The following is a 21385-nucleotide window of genomic DNA, read 5'->3' on the forward strand; positions in this document are numbered from 1 at the left end:
GTTGGCAAAACTCTGCCTACAGGCCAAATCCAGTCTACCACCTGTTTTCGTGAGTAAACTGCCTATTTTCATGAGTAAGGTTGTTTTTCTTTTAATTTTTTTAAAATTTATTTATTTATTTACTTAAGAGTAGTTTTTTTTTTTAACTATACTTATTGATTTGAGAGAAATATTAACTTGTTGTTCCATTTATCCACGCATTCAGTGGTTGCGTCTTACATGTGTCCTGACCAGGGATCAGACCTGTAACCCTGGCATACCAGGATGACACTCTAACCAACTAAGCTACCCTGTCGGGTCTTGTGTTTAAAGCTTTTCTAGAACCCAGCCGTTCATTCATTTGCACATTGGCTACAGCTGCTTTCACAGCAGCATTGAATAGAGGCAAGACTGTATGGCCCAAAAAGACTAAAATATTTACCATCAGGCCCTTTATAGAAAGTGTGCCAACCCCCAAGTTTCAGAAGAAATTTAATTGGCCGAAACTAATATTACCTGAAATGTGGACATGTGTATTTTTTTAATATAATTTTTATTTAATTCTTGTTCAAGTACAGGTTTCTGCCTTATATTCCCAACCCTGCCCGCCCCCGGCCCCATGCTCCCCGCCTCCCTCCCCTTTCCACCCCCCACCCTTTGTTATTGTCCATGTATCCTTTATACTTGTTCATGTGAGTCTATTCCCTTTTCCCCTGTGATTCTCTCCCCTCTCCCCTCTGGACCCTGTCAGCCTGTTCCGTATTTGAGTAAAAATATGGAACGCTTCACGAATTTGCGTGTCATCCTTGCGCAGGGGCCATGCTAATCTTCTCTGTATCGTTCCAATTTTAGTGTATGTGCTGCCGAAGTGAGCACTGGACACGTGTATTTTCTAACCACAAATTAAAATACGTGTCTATCAAGCCCTTCCTCTCACATGATCCCTGATATGATTCAAGGAGATGCTGACAGCTTTGATTCAAACTGTGATCTGAAGAGCAGAGATGAACAAGGTGTGGATAACCTACAAGAGTCCACTGAGTTAGAGGCAATTGCAACAACTTTCCTGGAGGAACTGCAAGGGAAGAGGAAAAGTTTCTCCTTCGTCCAGTGTGTGGTTCACCAAAAATAATAGCAAAGAAATGAGACTGGCATTTAAACAAACCTGTCATTAATCACTAGGATTTTCTCCAAAAGACAGTCCACAACGTAAGACCCTAAAACTCACATACGTACAAATGTCAGCAGTTTCTGAAACAACTGCTTGGGTATTATGTAGTCTTCTAATAAGCAGGCATTCAACATATTCACTTCTTTAAGTGAATAAAAGAAGTGAATGAATGGATGAATGATGTCTTTAAGCCCATCAGTTGTCTAAATCCAGCAAGACGAAAAGGAAAATTGCAAAGATATTTTGCGTCAAAAATCTTTTTTTTTTTAGCCCTGATTGGTGTAGTTCAGTGGGCTAGGCATTGTCCCACAAGCCAAGGGGTCACCAGTTTGATTTCTGCTCAGAGCACGCACCTGGGCTGCAGGCCAGGCCTCCAGTTGGAGGCACACATGAGACAAGAGATCTCACACAGCAATGTTTCTCTCCTTCTCTTTCTCCCTCCCTTCCCCTCTCCCTAAAAATATAAGATCTTTTTAAAAGTCATTTTGTATTAGCTCAGTATTTAGTCTTGATCTAATAACTGGTTTTAGGGATAAGGAAAAGAGGAACAAAAGGTTATTTGAAATCTATGGCTGTGATAGGTGGTTTACTCTAGTGCAAATTCTATCATGATGCCAACACTTCTAAGGGTTCTGGGCATATGTATTTCACGTAAGACTTGACCAAATTAGCCTAGAACAGTGACCAACTTGTAAGGGCAAGCCTCTACTACCTTTTAGTGGCTCTATTGTAATAGGGACAAAAAAACCCACAAGGACACAGTTTGTCAGAGTTCAAGCAGATAAAACAATGTACGTTTTTAAAATTTTTATAAGAGCTTATTTAAGCCAAACTGATGAGATACGCTGGGGAGCAAGATCTCCAGTGCTGCAGAACAACACGAAAAGAATCCAGTGCTGCCAAGAAATCTGATACACTCCGTGATAAAGTAACAACTAAAGACGGGGCACTACCATGACTCCAGACTCAACCAAAACTAGTGCGAACGAAGTAACAGATTCAGGTTTTCCTTTGGATGGAGACCTTGGCCAGCCGCCGCATTTGAAGTTCCCTAAACCGGCCTTCGAGGCCCTCTGTCTGCACAGCGCTCAATCCAGAGCAGGCTAGGGTACCAGCTCTCAGAGGGTTCCAGGGACCCTCCAGGAGGCAGTGACCCCAGTGAAGCTATTTCATGATCAGAAGACACTACCTTTTTCACCCTCGCTCTCTCACAAATGCAGAGCAGTGGCGTTTTCCCAAGGCCACGTGACATGTTATACCACTTACAAAAATCAACCTCTTTCCTTTTAAATCTCTTTTATAAAGATATTTATAAAAATGTAGAATATGCCACTCTTTTTTTGAAAAATAGTCGTTTTTCATAAATGATTCTGTTTAAATTCAAGGAACTTATTACTGTCATTTTAACATAAATTGTTAACATTTTCTTAATTTGAATTTCAAATAGGGTAAATATAAAAAAGATATAACCTATATAAATAAACAAAAACTCTTTGGCATTCTCACTCTTAATTTTTAAATGTATTCGAGAGAGAAGGAGAGAGAAAGAGTAAAACAGATTTGTTGTTCCACTTTTTTATGCATTCATTGGTTGATTCTTGTATGTGCACTGACCAGGGACTGAACCCACAACCTGGGTGTATCAGAACAATGTTCTAACCAAGTTACCTCACCAAGGTGGCATCCTCAATTTTAAGTGCAAAGGAGCTTTAAGATCAAAATGTCTGACAACTGCTAACATCTAGGGAAGCAATGAATTCTCAGAGGGCGGCTGTCTTTGGGAAACCATACTCCGGAAATGCAGTTTATGGAACAGGCTACATGAGTACTGTGCAAGACTGCAAAGCAGTCAGCGAGATGTTCTGCTGATAACTAAAGACAAAATCTTAATATGTGAAAAGTCACTACAAACAGTAAATGACGAACAGCAGAGTATATTGATGGGTGTTAGGATAAAGACTGGTTTTAAGACCAGTGCCTGTTATACTTGAATTTTATCTCTTGAACTCAACTTGAATCACACTGTTGGGAAGAAGAAAAGCTATCAAGATTTTAGAGGCTGTGACTTACAGATCATATTAGAGTTTAGCACAAGGACTAGCACACAAGAGCTCAGTGAGCTATTTGTGAAAACGAATGAATGACTACATAAGTGAAGTCATTAAGTTGAATAACGTTGGTAGCAAAGCCCTATCAGGAAGGGCTTACGATGCCAGTAACTGGGGTGCAGAGCTGTTATCATTATGACCAAGAAATCGCCTTCTCCTTTGCCTCCTCCTGATCCTCTTTACTTTCCTTTTAAAGTCTGATGAAGGGATGTTATTAGCAATCATTTAACCTCAAGCATCCAAACTCAGTATGACCTGCCCTAGCCAGTGGCTGATTGGTTGTTCATCATCCCATACACCAAAAGGTTGTAGGTTCGATCCCTAGTCAGGGCACATATTAGGTTGTGGGTTAGATCCCCGTCCAGGGCATGCACAGAAGGTAACTGGTGGATGTTTCTTTCTCTTTCCCTTCCTCTCTAAAAAAAGATTGGTAAACATGTCCTTGGGTGAGAATTTTAAAAAATCCACTCACTCTATGACCTAACCAGAACTCTAATTTTTGACCCCACATCTCCCTCACAAAAACATGCTTCTCCTACGTATTTCAACTTAACCTGGTTCTTGATTCTTTTCCCCTCATGCTTTACATGTAACTTTTTAGCATGTCCTACGATTCTACTTCTAAAGCACAAACTGTATTTATCCACTTCTCTCCATCCCTAGTCTATCACCCTAGTCCAAACCGTTTAGATTAGTCTTAATTGAACCTAGCTTGTTTTCCTGCTTCCCCTCTGGTGCCACCCTGTCCCCCTACAAACTGTTCTTCCCCCAGGCACCAGAGTGGTTTCCTAAAAATGCCAATCAGATCACACCACCCTTCTTTCAACAATTCGATGAAGCGTTCCTCTGCACCTGGAATAAAATCCTACTCCTCTCCCTTACCTACAAAGCCTCCTCATCTGGACTCCTCACCCCACCCCTGCCCCACGCCCTCCCACCCCCACCTCTTTTGCACCAGCCACACTGGCCTTTCCCACCTCCTAAAAGGCCCAGTGCCAAGCCAGCCATTGAGTCTCTTACCTGCAAGTGTTTCTGCAGAAATTTAGAGAAAGTTGGCAATAGTAAAACCATGTTACAAGCCTGAAAGACCTCGAAGTCATTAAGGTCCCTGAAAATAGGTATAAGAAAAAATGAAAAGTAAAAGTAAATAAAATGTCCAACATCTTCCAAAGTTTGTTCCAGCCTGAGGGCCTAGCATTCTCTGGAATACTCTACCGAGGAATCTTTACTTTGCTGCCTTTTTTCCCTACTAGTTCCAAGCTCAGTGTCAACTCCCAACTTTTCAGAGGCCTTTTCAAATCCCTGGAGCTAAAGAAGCCCCCTTCCCATTGAACATTTTCCACATCCCTCACTATGTGAGTGTTCCTTTCTGAATAACACTCACAACCTAAAATCAATCATCTTCTGCACTGTTTCCTTTCTCCATGGGAGCAGGACTTGGTTTATCTTGTTCATCACTCTCTACTTAGAAAAGCGAGAACAGTGCCTGTCCCATGGTAGATATTTAATAAATACTAAATATTCAGTGCATTACCCATTGCTGTTACACTCAAAAGATTTTTTTCCTGGCTGATGACCTCAAAGAAAAAGCAAGGTCTTCATTACACATATATAAAGACTACAGAATCTCAGGGGTGACCTAGTCCTAATCTTTCTGAAACAAATTAATAGGCAAGTCAACACACAGACCTATTCTCTGTATAACATTTTACAAATGATCTTGATTTTTCCACTGGAAAGGGACTCCATTTCAATTCTGCATGTCTTAAAATGACTAACATATTAACAATGCCATCATGAAGTACATATCCTTTTCCAACAGTTTTTATTTACTTATTTATTTATTTATTTATTAGAGAGTAGGGAAGGGAAGGAGAAAGAGAGGGAGAGAAACATCAATGTGTGGTAGCCTGTTATGTGCCCCCTACTGGGGATCCAGCCTGAAACCCAGGCATGTGCCCTGACTGGGAATTGAACCTCGATCGTATGGTTTGCAGGCCCATGCTCAATCCACTGAGCTACACCAGCCAGGGCTCCTTTTCCAACAGTTTTTAAAGATTTATATAATATACCAGGATTCTCTGATGAGAAACAGCAGCCAATTAGGATTTTTTCTGACACATGGTAGTATCCCCAATATTCATTCAATAAATGAGATTTTAATGTTTTCTATCTGTGCAATGTTACTGAAGAAATTCTTCTCTAACTCCACATTAAGGCAATACCTCTGAAATATCAAAAATTGATTCCTGCCCTGGCTGGTGTGGCTCAGTTGATTGAGCACCAGTCTGCAAACTGAAAGGCTGTCAGTGTGATTCCCAGTCAGGGCACATGCCTGGGTTGCAGGCCAGGTCCTCAGTTGGGGCCGTGCAAGAGGCAACCAATTGATGTTTCTCTCCCTCTCTTTCTCCCTCCCTTCCCCCCTCTCCCTCTAAAAAAAAAAGTACTAATAGTTAAAAATCAATTCTTAGAAGAAAACAAGAGTAAATGAAAGCTTTTATTAGTGAAACAAGTAAATTTATTACATTTGCAACAAGGCCCTTTCCTCCTATAAATGAGACAAACTACAATACTTTACAACATAACTTAGTTTTTTGATATTTTCAAAAAGACTTCTTTGGGAAATTAGGAAAGTAAGTATTTGAGAAAGAATAACTACAGAAAGTTACTTTTTCAGTTTTAATATAACAGGCTTGTCTACCAGGTATGCTACTCTGCAATTTTTCTCTTAAAGAATCCATCAATTACTAGACAACAAAGAAACTATGTTCAGAAATGAGTCAGGAAAGGTTTATTTAAATAGGAAACAAGCAATCTAAAATACCAATCACATGTCACTTTAACAAGGCAATTTACATAATTAGGTATTAACTTACTATCTTTACGTTGATTAAGGTCCTAGTAAAGCCTCAATTGGTATGACTGTATCTCAAGTTCAAACTATACTCATCTGGCTATAAAATTAAGTACCACAATGGAATTAAGCCCGTTTGACTGAGGGAAAAAATTCTCTTCCATATTGCACATATTCTTTCATAAATATATAAGGATTGTTAAGTCGGGGCCATCTTGGTTCTGAATCTCTCCATTTTTGTTGGAAGAAGACTCACCATCTCTTTACTAAGTTCTAGCTCAACTTCTATTTCCTGGGCAGCCTCAGGGTGCTTTTCACAGTAATCAACAATAAATTTATAATGTTCCAAAGATGTTGCCAAGTTTTCTAGCTCTTTCCTGGGATCTGAAGTGATGATTCTACCATAAAGACGGGCAACTCGAAACTTAGCTAACATAGCAGGGCGAAGAACATCTTCCCCTATATGCTCAGGAAATACTTTATTTGGGTCTCTGAGGGAGTCTAGGAAGAGCTGGTAGTACTTCAACGCTGATTTATTAAGATTATTTATTTTTTTTATGATGTGTGAATCAGGATCCCTTAGCTTGTCGGCAATGGCAACCTTCAAATCCATCATATCATAGTAAGCATGCGCAATTTCAAACTGAATCTGTCTGTTGACCAACAGATAATACTGCGGATTCAGGTCCACAATGAGCGGCTCTAGCATGGCTATTCTACGTTTATGCATCTTGCACCGTCTCTCCATGTCAGTTTCAAAGAAGGCAAGAACCTTGAACAGAGCACTGTGGTCTTGGACAACTTCAATATGGTCAGTGACATAACCATCGATCTGAAAGAACTCTTTTGCCTCGGAGACGTAGTACTGACCCAATAAGAAAAGTTCTCTGGCTTCTTCAAAATCTAAAGGTCTCAAATAGCTCACTTTCTCTTCTACTGCAGAGATGGCATCGCAGAGTTCACCGGTTCCAAACTGCACAGCTTTTTTCCTAACACTTTCTTCTTCATCTAGCTCTTTTTTCCTTAAAGCTCTAAGTTCAGATTGTTTATCAAGATCAAGCTCTCCTATATTGTCCTGAAAGAAAAAATAGTCATGGTTAAGTACGACACTGACCTCCTGGTGTCAAATAACATTAAAGCAACTGATGAGTAAAAAAGACAAAACCCTCTTATGTCCTAGCCTGATTTATGGAGGCATTATACTTTTAAACATCTTTTAAAACTTCTTCCTTCTAATTATATTTCAATTATATTAAATTGAATATAGAAGTTAGGAAGAAGTAAATAGATAAACCACTTACATACTTTATTCCTCTTTAGGGAACTCATATTAAATACATATGAAAGAACATTAAAAAATGTGAAACATTATATGCATGTAATATGTTATTGTTAGCATTAAAGTAAAACTGCAATATAAATCCTAAAAATATTTCAAACATGCCATTAAGATTAATGATATGATATTTATGCTATAACTTATTTAGTGAAATATATTTCAGAGAAATGCTCTAGGTCTTTTAAAGACACTAAAGTGAAGAGAGAGTTAAATCCACCTTTGTAGTTAGTTATCTCTCCAGCCTTCTGAGACACATATATGTACACAGATAGCTAAGATGGTTAAGAAATAGAATAAGCTCATTCTCCCCTTCCTGGACAACAAAATTAGTCATCTGATCCCTTAATGCTCAGCCTCGAGGTCTGTTCTTTTTCCTCCTGATTTGGTCCCTCTAGACTGCACTGTTCAAAGGAGCCATTCACCACACTGAGAGTGACTACTACCTGAAATGTGGTGAGTCCAAAATGAGATGTAGGCTGTGTAAAATAATACTTATCCAATTTCCAAGAAAAGAAATGTTTTTATCTTCACCTGAGGAAATGCTTATTGATTTTAGAGACAGGAGAGGGAGGGAGAGAGGGACAGAAACATCAATGTGAAAGAAAAACATCGGTATGAGAGAGAAACACTGATTAGCTGCCTCCAGTATACATTACAACCAGGGACCAAACCTGTTACCCAGGCGCGTTTCCTGACTGGGAATTGAACCCATGACCCTTTGGTCCATAAGACAATGCACCAACCAACTGAGCCACACTGGCCAAGGCTCCCAGAAATTTTTGTATGAAAAAAGTTCTAATTAGGACCTCTTAATTTTTAAATATTGGTGACATAGAAATGACAATATTTTTTGATGTTCTGGGTTTTAAAATAATTAAAATTAACTTCACCTGCTTCTTTTTTTTTCCTTCTCTAATGTGGCCACTAAAAAATTTAAAACTACACATGTAGCTGGTATTCTATTTCTGCTGGACAGCACTGCTCTAAACAGATGACTCCACCCACACCACGGCTTCAGTTCCATTCATGGGAGGAGGACTCACTAGTCTACAGCTATAGCCCAGACCTCTTTTCAAGCTCCAGACCCAGAACTGCAGCTCCCTTGACGACATCTCCTCTCAGAAGATTCAGAGGCATCTCATCCGCAACACTCACGCCCCTGTTCTTCTTCAGCAAACAGGTTCCTATTCTAGCGTTATTTTAGGGAAGAACATTTCATCTATGTGGACGGCCAGCAATCTAGGAATCATCCTTGAGAAGTCCCTCTCCTCTCCCTTTACCCCATACTTCCAATCTATCACCAAGTACTTAATATTTTGCTTTCTAAATACCTTTTGAATCTAATCTTTTTTCTTCTTCACATGTCACTATTTGTATAGTGACAAATAGTGACTATACGGTGACTATTTGGACTGCTATGGTGGTCTTCTAACCACTCTCCCTCATTCACTCTTGCTTTCCCTCAATTCACTCTCCATTTTGCTACCTAAGTGACTGTTCCAAAAACCCTTCAAGGCTTCCATTCCTTAAAGGCTCTGCATGTTCTAGCCCCTTTCCAATCTTGTATCACATGCTCCCTCACTCTCTTCCAGCCTCACAGGGCTCTGTTCATCCCTTCTAATACCATGCTCCTTATGCCCTAGAACTTTAAAACATGCTGCTTCAGCTCCTTGGAATGATGCTCCCTCCTTTCTCCAGTCTAGTTAATTGCTACTCAATCCCAGAGCTTCCTTCAAATGTTCCTTACTATTATATCTTTTCATATCACGCATCTTTGTGGGACTTGTCAAAGCTGCACTTTCACACAAAATCAAAAACCAGGTTTTTTTGTTCATCAGAGTACAATGAGTAGCGCAGAGCTGGCATAAACATTTACTTAAATACATCTGTGTACATTTAAGTTTAACTGAAGAAGCCTTTTGAAATAAACAGATGATCAAATGACGAAGTTAAAGTAATAAAAAAGGTCAGATTGAAGAAAATCTGAGTAATTTTTGTAGCATGACAACTATTTGGGTTTAATGCAGTCAGGTGGCAGGTTCAAGTGCCCAGTCTGGAAAACGTCAACTAACTGAAAGGTAAGAGTTAAACCACGCATACTTTGCTTGACACAGTAACTTCCAATGCAAGCCATAAGTCTCTAAATCTTGTTTACTTACTTGCTTCCTGGCTGCTTATTTATTTGCATGCTTTCTGTGCTGCTTTTTGAGCAGAAGAAAGCTGACAGCTCTTCCTGGCTCCAACTTCTCTAAATACAAAACTCCCTAGTTCTTTTCCCTACTTTCCCTACCCTCCATCTTTAAAATGCTCTCATCTTCAAAAGACCTTTGCTCCTGGGGTTTTGTAGTTTTACTTTGTGTGATAATTTTATAAGTTTCTGTGTTATTTACTGACAAAAAGTATTTTATTTTAATGAATACAAATAGTAAAAATGAAGCATAATAGCTCCTTCAGGCAAGTCTCTGTTTCTACACTTAGTATAGTGCATCCAAATGATTTCTTTTTTCTCTACTTTAGTGGTTAGAAACTAGGATTCAGTATGGATCCATAATGATGATGATGATGGTTAACAGTTATTGAGAACTTGGTACATCTCGGGCACTTTTCTGAGACACACACATACAAATTTAACTCTCATAACAACACTATTAAGTACATACTATTATTACCAGTGAGGGAATTGAGGGACAAAGAGATTGAGTAAATTGCCAAGAACACAGAGCTACAAACTGGCAAGGCTGTTTCTGGATATATTTATATTTATCACTATAAAAATATGTATTTACAGGGTGGGGCAAAAGTAGGTTTATAGCTGTGAGTATGCAAAACATAATTTATTCTTATGTTATTATTTATTACTTATTGCATTATTTCCCATATACACTATAAACATACTTTTGCTCCACCTCGTATACACTGCATAAGGTATACAAAGATTAGTAGAGTTTTTTTCCTGCCCTCAAGTTGCTTATAGTCTAAATCGAGGTAAAGGAACATGAATTGGAGTAATACAAGGCAGAATTTAAATGACTTATGAAGGAGTAAGAAAATTTCTACGAAGTTTAAAGGAAGGAAGTATCTATAAAGGGTGAAGAACTATGAATTTAATAATTATTTGAGAACCTATTGTACCTGGAGATAACATAATATATATGATGCAGACCTCACTTCTCAGGAAATTATATTCTTTTATTTCCAAAAGATTTTATTCATTTATTTTTTTTTTAAAGATTTTATTTATTTACCTTTAGAGGGGAAGGAAAGGAGAGAGGGAGAGAAATATCAATATATGGTTGCCTCACATGCGTCCCCTGCTGGGAACTGGCCTGCAACTCAGGCATGTGCCCTGACTGGGAATCAAATCGCAATCCCTTGTTTCACAGGTCCGAGCTCAATCCACTGAGCTACACCAGCCAGGGCTTTATTCATTTATTTTTAGAGAAGAGAAGGGAGGGAGGAAGAGAGGAAGGCAAACATCAATGTGTTGTCTCACACTCCCCCAACCAGGGACTTGGCCTGCAACTCAGGCATGTGCCCTAGACTAGAAAATGAACCGGCAACCCTTTGGTTCACAGGCTTTTCTTTGGATAGAATATAACTTCTCAAAAGACTTCAGGCCCTGGCTTGTATGACTCAATGGACTGAGTGCCAACCTGGGAACCAAAAGGTTGCTGGTTCAATTCCCAGTCAGGGTACATGCCTGGGGTGCAGGCTGGGTCCCCAGTTGGGGGCATGTGAAAGGCAACCAACTAATGTATCTCTCATATATCAATATTTCTCTCCCTCCCGCCCCACCCTATCTCTAAAAATAAGTAAAATCTTTAAAAATACATATTTATGAGAGCATTCTGCATGTCTTGCATAATAAACATGCAGTGAGCCCAATAAGCTAATTCCAATTTTAAGCTTTCACTATGTCTTGTTCATTTAAGAAAAGATGGCTTTTGACTGCATTACCTGCATTGAAAGTTGAGCATTCTGCATGAGCGTCAAACAGTATTTGATCCAGCATCTTGCTATTTCCCCTTTTCTTTGATGATAAAGCTCTGGCACATCTCCTTCAGCTTCAGTAGCTAAAATTACAAACATGATTTGTCTAAGTTAATAGTCACAACTGTAATTTTCATTGTGCACTGTACTGAATTCTTTTTTTATATCACTTTTTCCTGTTATAAAAGTACAGATCATCACTGAAGCATTGGGGCAGGGTGGGGGGAGTCCCACTCCAAATCCCTACTAACCACAGGCATTCACTTATATTATTTTTGCATATTTCTTTCTGATTTTTTCTTATGTCTTATCTGTAGGTGAAGAAGGTCATGATATATATATTTAGTTTTAAATACAGCTTTTTCTTCCTATATTATACCTCTAACACTTTACCCATATCATTATCAACCCTTTAACATCATTTGTAAGTATAACATGATATACAATTAAATAAATACGCCATTCTTTAACCATTTTTCTGATACTGGGCATATGTTGTTTCCAATTCTTTCCATTACAAATCACTCTAAACATGAAAATTTCTGTGCATAAATCTGTCTGGATTTCGGGTTATTTCCTTAGGACACATTCCTACAAGCAGAGTTCACTGGGTCAGAGTTGACATCATGTAGAATGTTCTTGATACACACTGCCAAACTGTCTTCAACAAATACTCTAACCAACATTTCAGGCTGCTCAATGAAAGCATTTAAAAAACGTTGGACACTTATATTTTTAACCTTACTATTTTGAAGAGTAAAAATACAATGACATCTTACTGGTAGTTCAGTTTTTACTGATTTTGGGGGAGGAATCAGTACCTCTTAGATTTCAACCAATCTACAATGAATTCAATGTAATAAATTAAGGGGGAAAAAACCAACTATGGCAAACCCTTGAACAATGTGGGTTTGAGCAGCATGAGTCAACTTATATGTGGATTTCTTTTAGTAAATATATTGGAAAAATGTTGGAATTTGTGACAATTCAAAAAAACTCCCTGACAAATCATAGCCTGGAAATACCCCCAAAATTAAGAAAACGGTGTCATGAATGCATAAAATATATGTACATACTAGTCTACTTTGTCATGTACTACCATAAAATACACACAAATGTATTATACACAGTTAAAATTTATCAAAACTTATGCACAAACACAAACCATACATGGCATCATTTGCAGTTGAGAGAAATATAAACAAATGTAAAGATGCAGTATTAAATCGCAATTGTAATTTATGGTTTTAACTGTAAATTAACTGTGATACATACTGTACCACTGTAAAATTTCATAGCGACCTCCTGTTGCTACTGCTGTGAGCTCAAGTGTCGATCTGCTCAAAATGCTGTGTAAATGCTAAGCATCCCTGAACAGTTCCTCTCTCTAGTAAATTGCATATTGCAGTAAAAAGTGATCTCTCATGGTGCTTGTGTGTTTTTCATATTTAGTGCAATACCGTAAGCCTTGAATAACACTATGGGACCCATATGAAGTACCTCTAGTGATGCTGGAAATGCTCCCAGGAAGCAGAGAAAAGTCATGTTATTATAAGAGTAAGTTGAATTGCTTGATATGTACCAGAGATTGAGTTCTGCAGCTGCAATGGTCTGCTGCTTCAAGATAAATGAATCCAGCATAAGGATCAGTGTAAAAAAAGAAAAGGAAATGTGTGATGCCATAATTGCAGCTACACCAGTAGGCATGAAAACCGTGAACTTTTTGAGAAATAACCTTTTTATCTCTTACTGAAAATGTATATTTTTGAGTGCAGGATTGCTTAAGAAAGGCATACCTATAGATTTGAGGCATACATAATATAATTTGAGAAAAAGTAAAGTCATTACATGACAATTTAAGGCAAAAGGACCTAAAGCTGGCGAATTTAATGCCAGCAATGAATGGCTACTTTTAGAAAGAAGTTTGGCTTTAAAATGTCAAGGTGACAGAAGTGGCAGCTTCTGTAGACCAAGAGGCAGCAGGAAAGTTCCCGAATGCCATTAAGAAAATCATCACAGAAAAAGGGTATCTGCCTGAATAGGGTTTTGTTTTGTTTTTAAAGATTTATTTCTTTTTAGAGAGAAGGGAAAGGAGGGAGAAAAAGAGGGAGAGAAATATCGACATGCAACAGAAACATCAATGTGCAGTTGCCTCTCTCATGCCCCCAACCAGGGACCTGGCCCACAACCCACGCATGCGCCCTGACTGGAAATCAAACTTGCAACTTTTCAGTTTGCAGGATGATGCCTAACCCACTGAGCCAGCCGAGCCAGGGCAGGGCCAGGTTTGTAATGTAGACATGAAATGCCCTATTGGGGGGGATGGGAAATGCCACAAAGGACTTCTATTAAGGAAGAGAAGCAAGCACCATGACTTTGGGCAGGAAGGGATAGCCTACCTCTACTGTTCTGTGCAAATGCAGTCGGGTTTATGATCAGCAGTGGCCTTATCTACAAAGCCACTAACCGGAGCCCTGAAGGGAAAAGATAAATACCAGCTGCCAGTCTTCCGGTTGTATAAGAAAGCCTGGACTGGTTCCATTGATGCTTTGTCCCTACGGTCAGGAAGTACCTTGCATGCAAAGAATTGCCCTTTAAAGTTTTTGATACCACAATGCCCCTGGCCACCCAGACCCCATGAGTTCAACGCTCAGGGCAGCTAAGTGATCTACTGCGCCCAAACACTTTGCCTCTATTTTAGCCTCTGGCTCAGGGAGTCATAAACACCTTTGGGGCTCATTATACACAGTGCTCTATGGCAACTACTGTCAATGCTATGGCAGTGAACCCTGACAGAACATCACGAAAGTCTAGAAGGATCACAGCACTGAAGAGCCATCATTGTTAGAGGAAAAGCCATGAAAGCCATCAAGCCCCCAACAGTAAGTCCTTGCTGGGGAAAACTGTGTCCAAATGATGTGTATGACTTCAGAGGACTTATGACAGAGCCAATCAAGGAAATCATAATTGTGAATGTTACAGAAACAGTAGGGGGGTGATGAGGGTTTTAAGAATCTTAGAGTAATTCAAGAGCTAAAAGACACACCAGAAGGCAACTTGATGGAGATGAGTGCCAGGTTACAACATCGATGCAACCTGGCAGCCAAGGAGAGTGGACTGGAATGTGCACATGCATGAACAATAATGACTTCACTGTACTAGTCATTGGGGGAGGGAGATGCCATGTTGAGTGAGCATGTGTACTGTGTGGGCATTGCATTCAAAATGGCCAAGTAAGTAGAGCAACAAATCTGCATCAAATTTTGTGTTAAGCTTGAACATTCCTCTGTGGAAACTATTCAGATGATTCAGGAGGCCACAGCTATGGGCAGCTGGGGACTGGCAGCTCCATCACAACAATGCACCTGTTCATGCATTGTGTCCCCTGCAGTTTTTTGGCGAAACACCAAATCGCCCAGGTAACTCAGCATCCCTACAGCCCAGATTTGGTGCCCTGAAACGTCTGGCTTTTCCCAAAACTAAAATCACCTTTTTTTTTAATTTTTATTTTTTATTGTTATTCTAGTACAGTTGTCCCAATTTCCCCCCTTTGCCCTCTTCCACCCAGCAACTCCCCTTCCCACAGTCAATTCCCTCACTGTTGTTCATGTCCATGGGTCATTCATACCTGTTCTCTGATTAGTCCCTTCCCCTCGTTTCCACCATACTGCCCCCCTCCCCACTGGTCATTCTCAGTCTATTTCATGTTTCCATGCTTGTGGATCTATTTTGTTCATTATTTACTTTGCTCATTAGATTTCTCTTATAGGTGAGATCATATGGTATTTGTCTTTCACTAAAATCACCTTTAAAGAGATTTCAGGAACTTCCGCCAAGATGGAGGCATAAGTGGAAACACTGTGCCTTCTCCCACAGCCAAGTTTGAATACAACAAAGGTTTGGAGAACTAGGACACACCCAAAGACCAGAAAACGGAATTATACGGAAGTCCGACAACTACGAACCGTTCAACGGGAACGGTAAGAGAGGCGGAGCCAGCAGTGGAGCTGGGTCGGGCAGGACAGATCCCCCGACCTAGGCGCCCAGGCAGCCCGGAACCAGTCGGGGTGTGGGGCAGACTGACCTCGGTCACACATTCGCGCACAGTGAGATGGACCACGCAGGCCCCAGGGGGCGAACCCAGTGGTGGAGGGCTGACGGCGTTGGCACATTCGCGTGCAGTGGAACGAAACGTGTGGGCCTGGTGACGGTGGTGGCTGTGGTGGCTGAGGTGCTGGTGGGGGCCACGGCGGCAGGCGGCAGAGGGAAGCCATTGTCCCTCTTTGACCCCACCCCCACATACAGCATCACAACCCAGTGACTGAGTTGCCCTGCTCTGGTGAAAACCTAGGGCTCCGATCCTGCTACTTAACAGGCACGAACAGCCCAAAAGATGGTGCAAGAAGAACTCAAAGTCCCAGAGCCAATAACTCTAAGCAACCAACAGATTGCCAGCCTCTCAGAAGCCTAATTTAAGACACTATTTATCAGGATGCTCACAGAACTGGTAGAGTACAGTCATAAATTAGAGGAACATATGAAGGCTAAACTAATTGAAATGAAGGGAGATGTCCAGGAAACCAATAGCTCAGAATGAGGAAAGGAAACTTTCTGAACATAATGTTCAGAATGATGGAAAGGAAACTGGGACTCAAATCAATGGAATGGAACAGAAGGAAGAACGAAACATCCCACCAGAAAGGAATGAAGAAATGAGAATTCAAAAAAATGAGGAGAGGCTAAGGAACCTCCAGGACATTTTTAAACATTCCAACATCCGGATTATAGGGGTACCAGAAGGGGGAAAGCCATGAGTGGAAAACGTATTTGAACAAATAATAAAGGAGAACTTCCCCAGTCTGGCAAAGGAAATAGACTTCCAGGAAATCCAGAAAGCTCAGAGTACCAAAGAAGNTGAAAGGACAGCAAATACACAGGTATTAACAACCACACCTAAAACAAAAGCAAACTAAGAAGACAGCTAGATCAGGAGTGGAATCATAGAAATGAAGAACACATGGAGGGTTAGAAACAGGGGGGTGGGAGGAGGAGAAGGGGGGAGAAGGCACAGAAAATAGCATAGATGGTAGGCCGAAAATGGATAGGGGAGAGGGTGAGAATAGTGAGGGAAATATAGAATCTAAAGAACTTGAGACACGTGGTTATAAACTAAGGGGGGGAGAATGGTGGGGGAGGGAGTGTGCGTGTGGAGGGGAATGAAAAGGGGGGAATAGAACAACTGTAATGGTATAATCAATAAAATATATATTTAAAAAAAAAGAGATTTCAGACTGTCGATGAGATTCAGGAAAATACAGCGGGGCAGTTGATGGCAATTGGGAGAACTGTGTGGGGCCCCAAGGTGCCTACTTTGAAGGGGACTGAGGTGTCACTGTCCTGTATACAATGTTTCTTGTATTTTCTATCTTCTTCAATAAAGGTCTCTATTTTTCATATTAAATGGATGGATACCTTCTGGTCAGATCTCATATTATCATGATCACGGACTTGTTCCCAAACTTAATGCTGTGAGTTTAACTTTATCTGAGCCTATTTCCAAGCCTTCCCAAGGTTGCAGACATTGGAGGTAGGGAACATTCAGGTTTGTGGTCTTTTGGCTCAAGCAGTGTAGATACGAGCTTGCAATGACCCTGCTTGTGTTTAAATGCCAGCTCTGCCCCCCACCATCTGTGTGATACTAGAGGTTGCTGGAGTTCTCCATGCTTCAGTTTTTATATCCATCAAATATCGAGTGCAGCAGTGACTGTCCCATAGTGCTGCATGAGGATTTAATGAGCTGATGAGCACAGAGAACTTAGGACAGAGCTGGTACATGTAGGTGCTCAACACCATTATTACTCAAACTGCACTAACAAGAATCACTCACACTGGTTTTCAGAATACTTTAATTAAAATATGAATTCTGTATTTCATGCCTATAAATGGATCTTTATGAGGCACTGAAAGCAGGTTTCTCTAATTGTTTAAGCATTTGCTTTTATCACTATGCCTATGCTGTGGTCTCTGTTAATAAAAAGTGCTGACCAAGTGAAGGTCAGCATCACTCCTAACCAATTTGTCAAAACTTCTAATTTAGTGGAATCCAAACTGAAATGGTTTCTCATGAATTAAAAGTAGTTGTCATTCTGAACATCCCAAAATAATGTTCAGAATGATGAAGGTGGTTTAATGAAGGGTCAATTCTTTCATTTTGTAGTATGAGTCCCATGTCCAGTTTTACCGAATTATTGTTACATTTGTGTAAGGATTTCCCTTTTACAAGGAAAAATTTATTTAAAATATTTTCATGGCTTAAATCATTTTGGTTTTCACTAGATTTTTTCACTACTATTTAAAAAAATTTTATTACAGCCCTGGCCAGTGTGGCTCAGTTGGTTGGAGTGTTGTCCTGAACACGAAAAAGCTGTGGGTTCGATTCTTGGTCAGGGCACATACGTAGGTTGTGGGTTCAATTCCCAGTAGGGGTGCATACAGAAGCAAACAATCAATGTTTCTCTCTCACATCGATGCCTCTCTCTTCATCCCCCACCTTCCTGTCTCACTAAAGTCAATGAACATGTCCTTGAGGGAGGGTTTTTAAAAAATCCTTTTTAGCATGAAATAACATTTTCAGTCACCGTTAGAGTAACTGAAGTATACCTATTAATCTACATACTTTCCTCTGTAGTCTTCTTTTTTCCCATCAACAAGGGTGTGTGCCCAACACCACCGATGCCAAGTAAACAGAAGCACTGCCCAATCTCCACAGAGAGAATCTACTCTCCTCCCGAGGAACACAGGAGCTCCCAGTGGGTTGGAACCCACTGATGGAAGTTCCCAGTGGGTTGGAACGTCTCCCTCAGGTGAACATTTGTTTCAGTAGGAAAAGTGGTTTTTATCCCAAACATTAAAACTTTCTACCTGAATCCTCTTACAAGAAAACAACACACAGTTGATTCTTGTTCTTCATGGTAATCATGTTGTATAAAGTCTCTGTGGACACTGAATTAGCAAATGCTGAAACACTGCTCCTAAGGTAAATACAGGGTTCAGTTCCAATGGGCTCTGGTCATAACATGTTTGTCAACTGATCAAAATGTAACATTATACATGTGTTCATTTAAAGACACCTTATTTAATATAATTAACACTGATCATTAACATTGAGTTCATGGCCAACGGCACTATAATGTGCACCTGAATGAAGCTTATCTCACTGTATTCTCTCCATAAGGCACACCTCACCCTTCACATGCTTAGGAACACTAGACATCACATCAGCACTGCAATCGGGGGCCATTTGAAACAACAAAAAGCACAAAATTATAAAAAATATAGCCCTAAATAAGCTATAAACCACACTTGTTTTACAGTGTGAGAGCTGAAACAAGAAGACAAAGCATTGCCTTGTTCAACCTCAGTTGGGAATGTGCTTCTTGGACGACTCAAATTCTTTGCTATTCTGCGCATGCCTGCAAATGAGCAGAGAAGTACATCAAGTACTGACTCTGGAGTTAAAATTAGTTTGTAGCAAGTAGGTGAATTCCTAAATGTGGAATCCACAAATAGTAACGGCTGACTGTACTTTGGAACGTGCACTTAGATAGGAAGCCCTGATTTTTCCTTTTCAGGAATGACCTGATGATCTGGATTCTTCAATTTCTTCAGGTTTAAAAGCAAAAGTCACTGGATTGATACCTTACTAAAACATGCTCAGGTTGGGAGGGAGGGCTGGGATAGGAGTAAAAGACAGAAAATTGTACTTGAACAATAATTAAATTAAAAAAAAACATGCTCAGGGAACCTATGTAAGAATGTTACATATTTTAGAGGGCAAAGTATTTTTTAAATTGTATTTTATTGATTATGCTATTACAGTTGTCCTGATTTTTAAAACCCCTTTGCCCACCTCAACTCAGCAATCCCTCCACCACTGTTCACATCCATGGGTCATGAATATAAGTCCTTTGGTTACTCCATTTCCTGCACTGTACTTTACATTCCCCAAACTATTCCATAACTACATACTGTACTACTATTTTTACTTCTTAATCCTCTCACCGATTCCCCCACAATCAACTGGCAACCATCAAAATGCTCTGTATCCATGAATCTGTCTCTGTTCTACTTGTTTGCTTAATTTGTTTTTTAGATTGAATTGTTGATTCCTATGTATTTTTTGTCATTTTATTGTTCATAGTTCTGGTATTCTTCTTTTTTTTAAATAAGTTCTTTTAACATTTCACATAATAATGGTTTAGTGGTGATGAAGTCCTTTAGTTTTTTTACTGTTTGGGAAACTGTTTATCTGCCCTTCAATTCTAATGACAGCTTTGCTGTGTAGAGAAATCTTGGCTATAGGTTCCCACTTTTCATGTCATTGAATATTTCTTGCCAATCCCTTCTATCTTCCAAAGATCAAACCGAGATCGTGTGGTTTGCAGGCCCGCACTCAATCCACTGAGCTATGCCAGCCAGGGCGCAATATACAACCTTGAAATGAAAATTCTGGTTCTAGAAAAGAATTGCTATAAAGAACATTATGAGCCCTGGCTGGCGTAGCTCAGTGGATTGAGCGCGGGCCTGCGAACCACATGATCTCGGTTTGATTCCCAGTCAGGGCACATGCCTGGGTTGCGGGCCAGCTCCCAGGAGGGGACTCACGAGAGGCAACCCTACATTGATATTTCTCTCCTTCTCTCCTTCCCTTCCCCTCTAAAGATAAATAAATAAAATTTTAAAGAAAAGAACATTGTGAGGACAATTAATGAAATAGAAATACACATTATAGATAAAAGAATTATATTGTTTCCTGTTCTATGATTACATAAGAAAACATTCTTATTCTTAGGAAATACATGCTAAAGTATTAAGGGGTAAGGGAGCTTAATGCATGTAATTTTCTCTCAAATAGTTCAGAAAGAAAAATAAGATTTCTCTTCAGATGAGCCAATTATTAAAAATTGGTGAATTTAGAAGGGCACATGGTAGGTAGTTTTTTGTTTTATTCTTGAATTTTTTAAGTTTAAAAATATTTCAAAATAAAGCTTTTAAAAACTTACACATAATAAACATACACACATAAACTTACTGTCTTCTGTGGCTGGGTTCTTTCCAATTTGACCAAAAATGACATTAGCAGCTGATAAACAATGCCTGGCCTCCATGAAACACAGCTGGTAAGGAAATAAACAAGAGTAAATGCAAGTGCCCCACAGCCTTACCTGCAATTGACATTGCATATTGTCTTTTGATATGGGAAAAGCTATTAAATTCAGGTAAAAACCACTAAGGAGACTCTGGAAGTTGCTGAACATTAAGAAGGTATATAAGACATATTATAGTATTACCAGGTTAAAAAGTTACATCAAAGAAGTACAATGCCCCCAAACTCTTAATAATCCAAACTGGCTGGAAGACAGCTGCTGATTCAAGTGGCTCTCCTCAGGTAATCAGTAAGTATCCGACTCTCATCATGTAACTATCATCACCATATCATCGTATCATATGACGATATAACTATCATCATAGACTCCAAGTGCCTCAGACAGTCTTTCGGTTCAGTCCAAACAGCCAAAGTCCCATGCATGATAAATTTGACCATTTACATTGTGTCAAAGGATGTAAATATTTAATTTTTTTTAGGTTTAGAAATCCCTTTTATATCCTACCATTCAAAGGCAAAAAGAATCAATTCTGAAAGGAAGAGATTCCTGTCTTCCAAAATCTTTGGAATTTATAATGAGGCTTCCCACCAAGTTCTGAAGTCAAAGGATTTCCACAGATAAACTTTATGAAACTGCTTTAGCAACGTGCTTGGAGGACTTCATAATTCAAATCTGGTCACAGTAAATTTTTCAAACACTTGGAGAAGATCTCCTTGTTAATATAAACACTTTGCATTTATCATGTAAGTCACAGGACCACCCAGCGGAAGTACAAAG

At 39.6% G+C, this 21385-nt stretch overlaps 1 protein-coding gene and 2 non-coding genes across 3 annotated transcripts in view; 1 reads left to right on the forward strand and 2 right to left on the reverse strand.

Moving 5' to 3' along the window:
* Positions 1–748: 748 nt before the first annotated feature.
* On the reverse strand, positions 749–855 carry LOC118975451 (U6 spliceosomal RNA). Its single transcript, XR_005064055.1, has one exon. It is a non-coding gene; the product is annotated as a U6 spliceosomal RNA (small nuclear RNA).
* Positions 856–4255: 3400 nt separating this feature from the next.
* LOC118975463 (small nucleolar RNA SNORA33) lies at positions 4256–4384 on the forward strand. Its single transcript, XR_005064065.1, has one exon. It is a non-coding gene; the product is annotated as a small nucleolar RNA SNORA33 (small nucleolar RNA).
* A 1444-nt stretch (positions 4385–5828) lies between these two features.
* Positions 5829–21385, reverse strand: part of KIFBP (kinesin family binding protein) — a 28780-nt gene continuing 13223 nt past the window's right edge. The window contains exons 5-7 of the mRNA XM_037029216.1: positions 20533–20617; positions 11409–11524; positions 5829–7187 (exon numbers count right to left, since the gene is read on the reverse strand). Coding sequence (XP_036885111.1) covers positions 6312–7187; positions 11409–11524; positions 20533–20617 — 1077 coding nt within the window. The 3' untranslated portion in view covers positions 5829–6311. The remainder of the gene's footprint in view (positions 7188–11408; positions 11525–20532; positions 20618–21385) is intronic.

Source organism: Sturnira hondurensis, unplaced genomic scaffold, assembly GCF_014824575.4.
Source record: "Sturnira hondurensis isolate 20B ecotype Veracruz unplaced genomic scaffold, ASM1482457v3 Scaffold0020237, whole genome shotgun sequence".
Lineage (NCBI taxonomy): Eukaryota > Metazoa > Chordata > Mammalia > Chiroptera > Phyllostomidae > Sturnira > Sturnira hondurensis.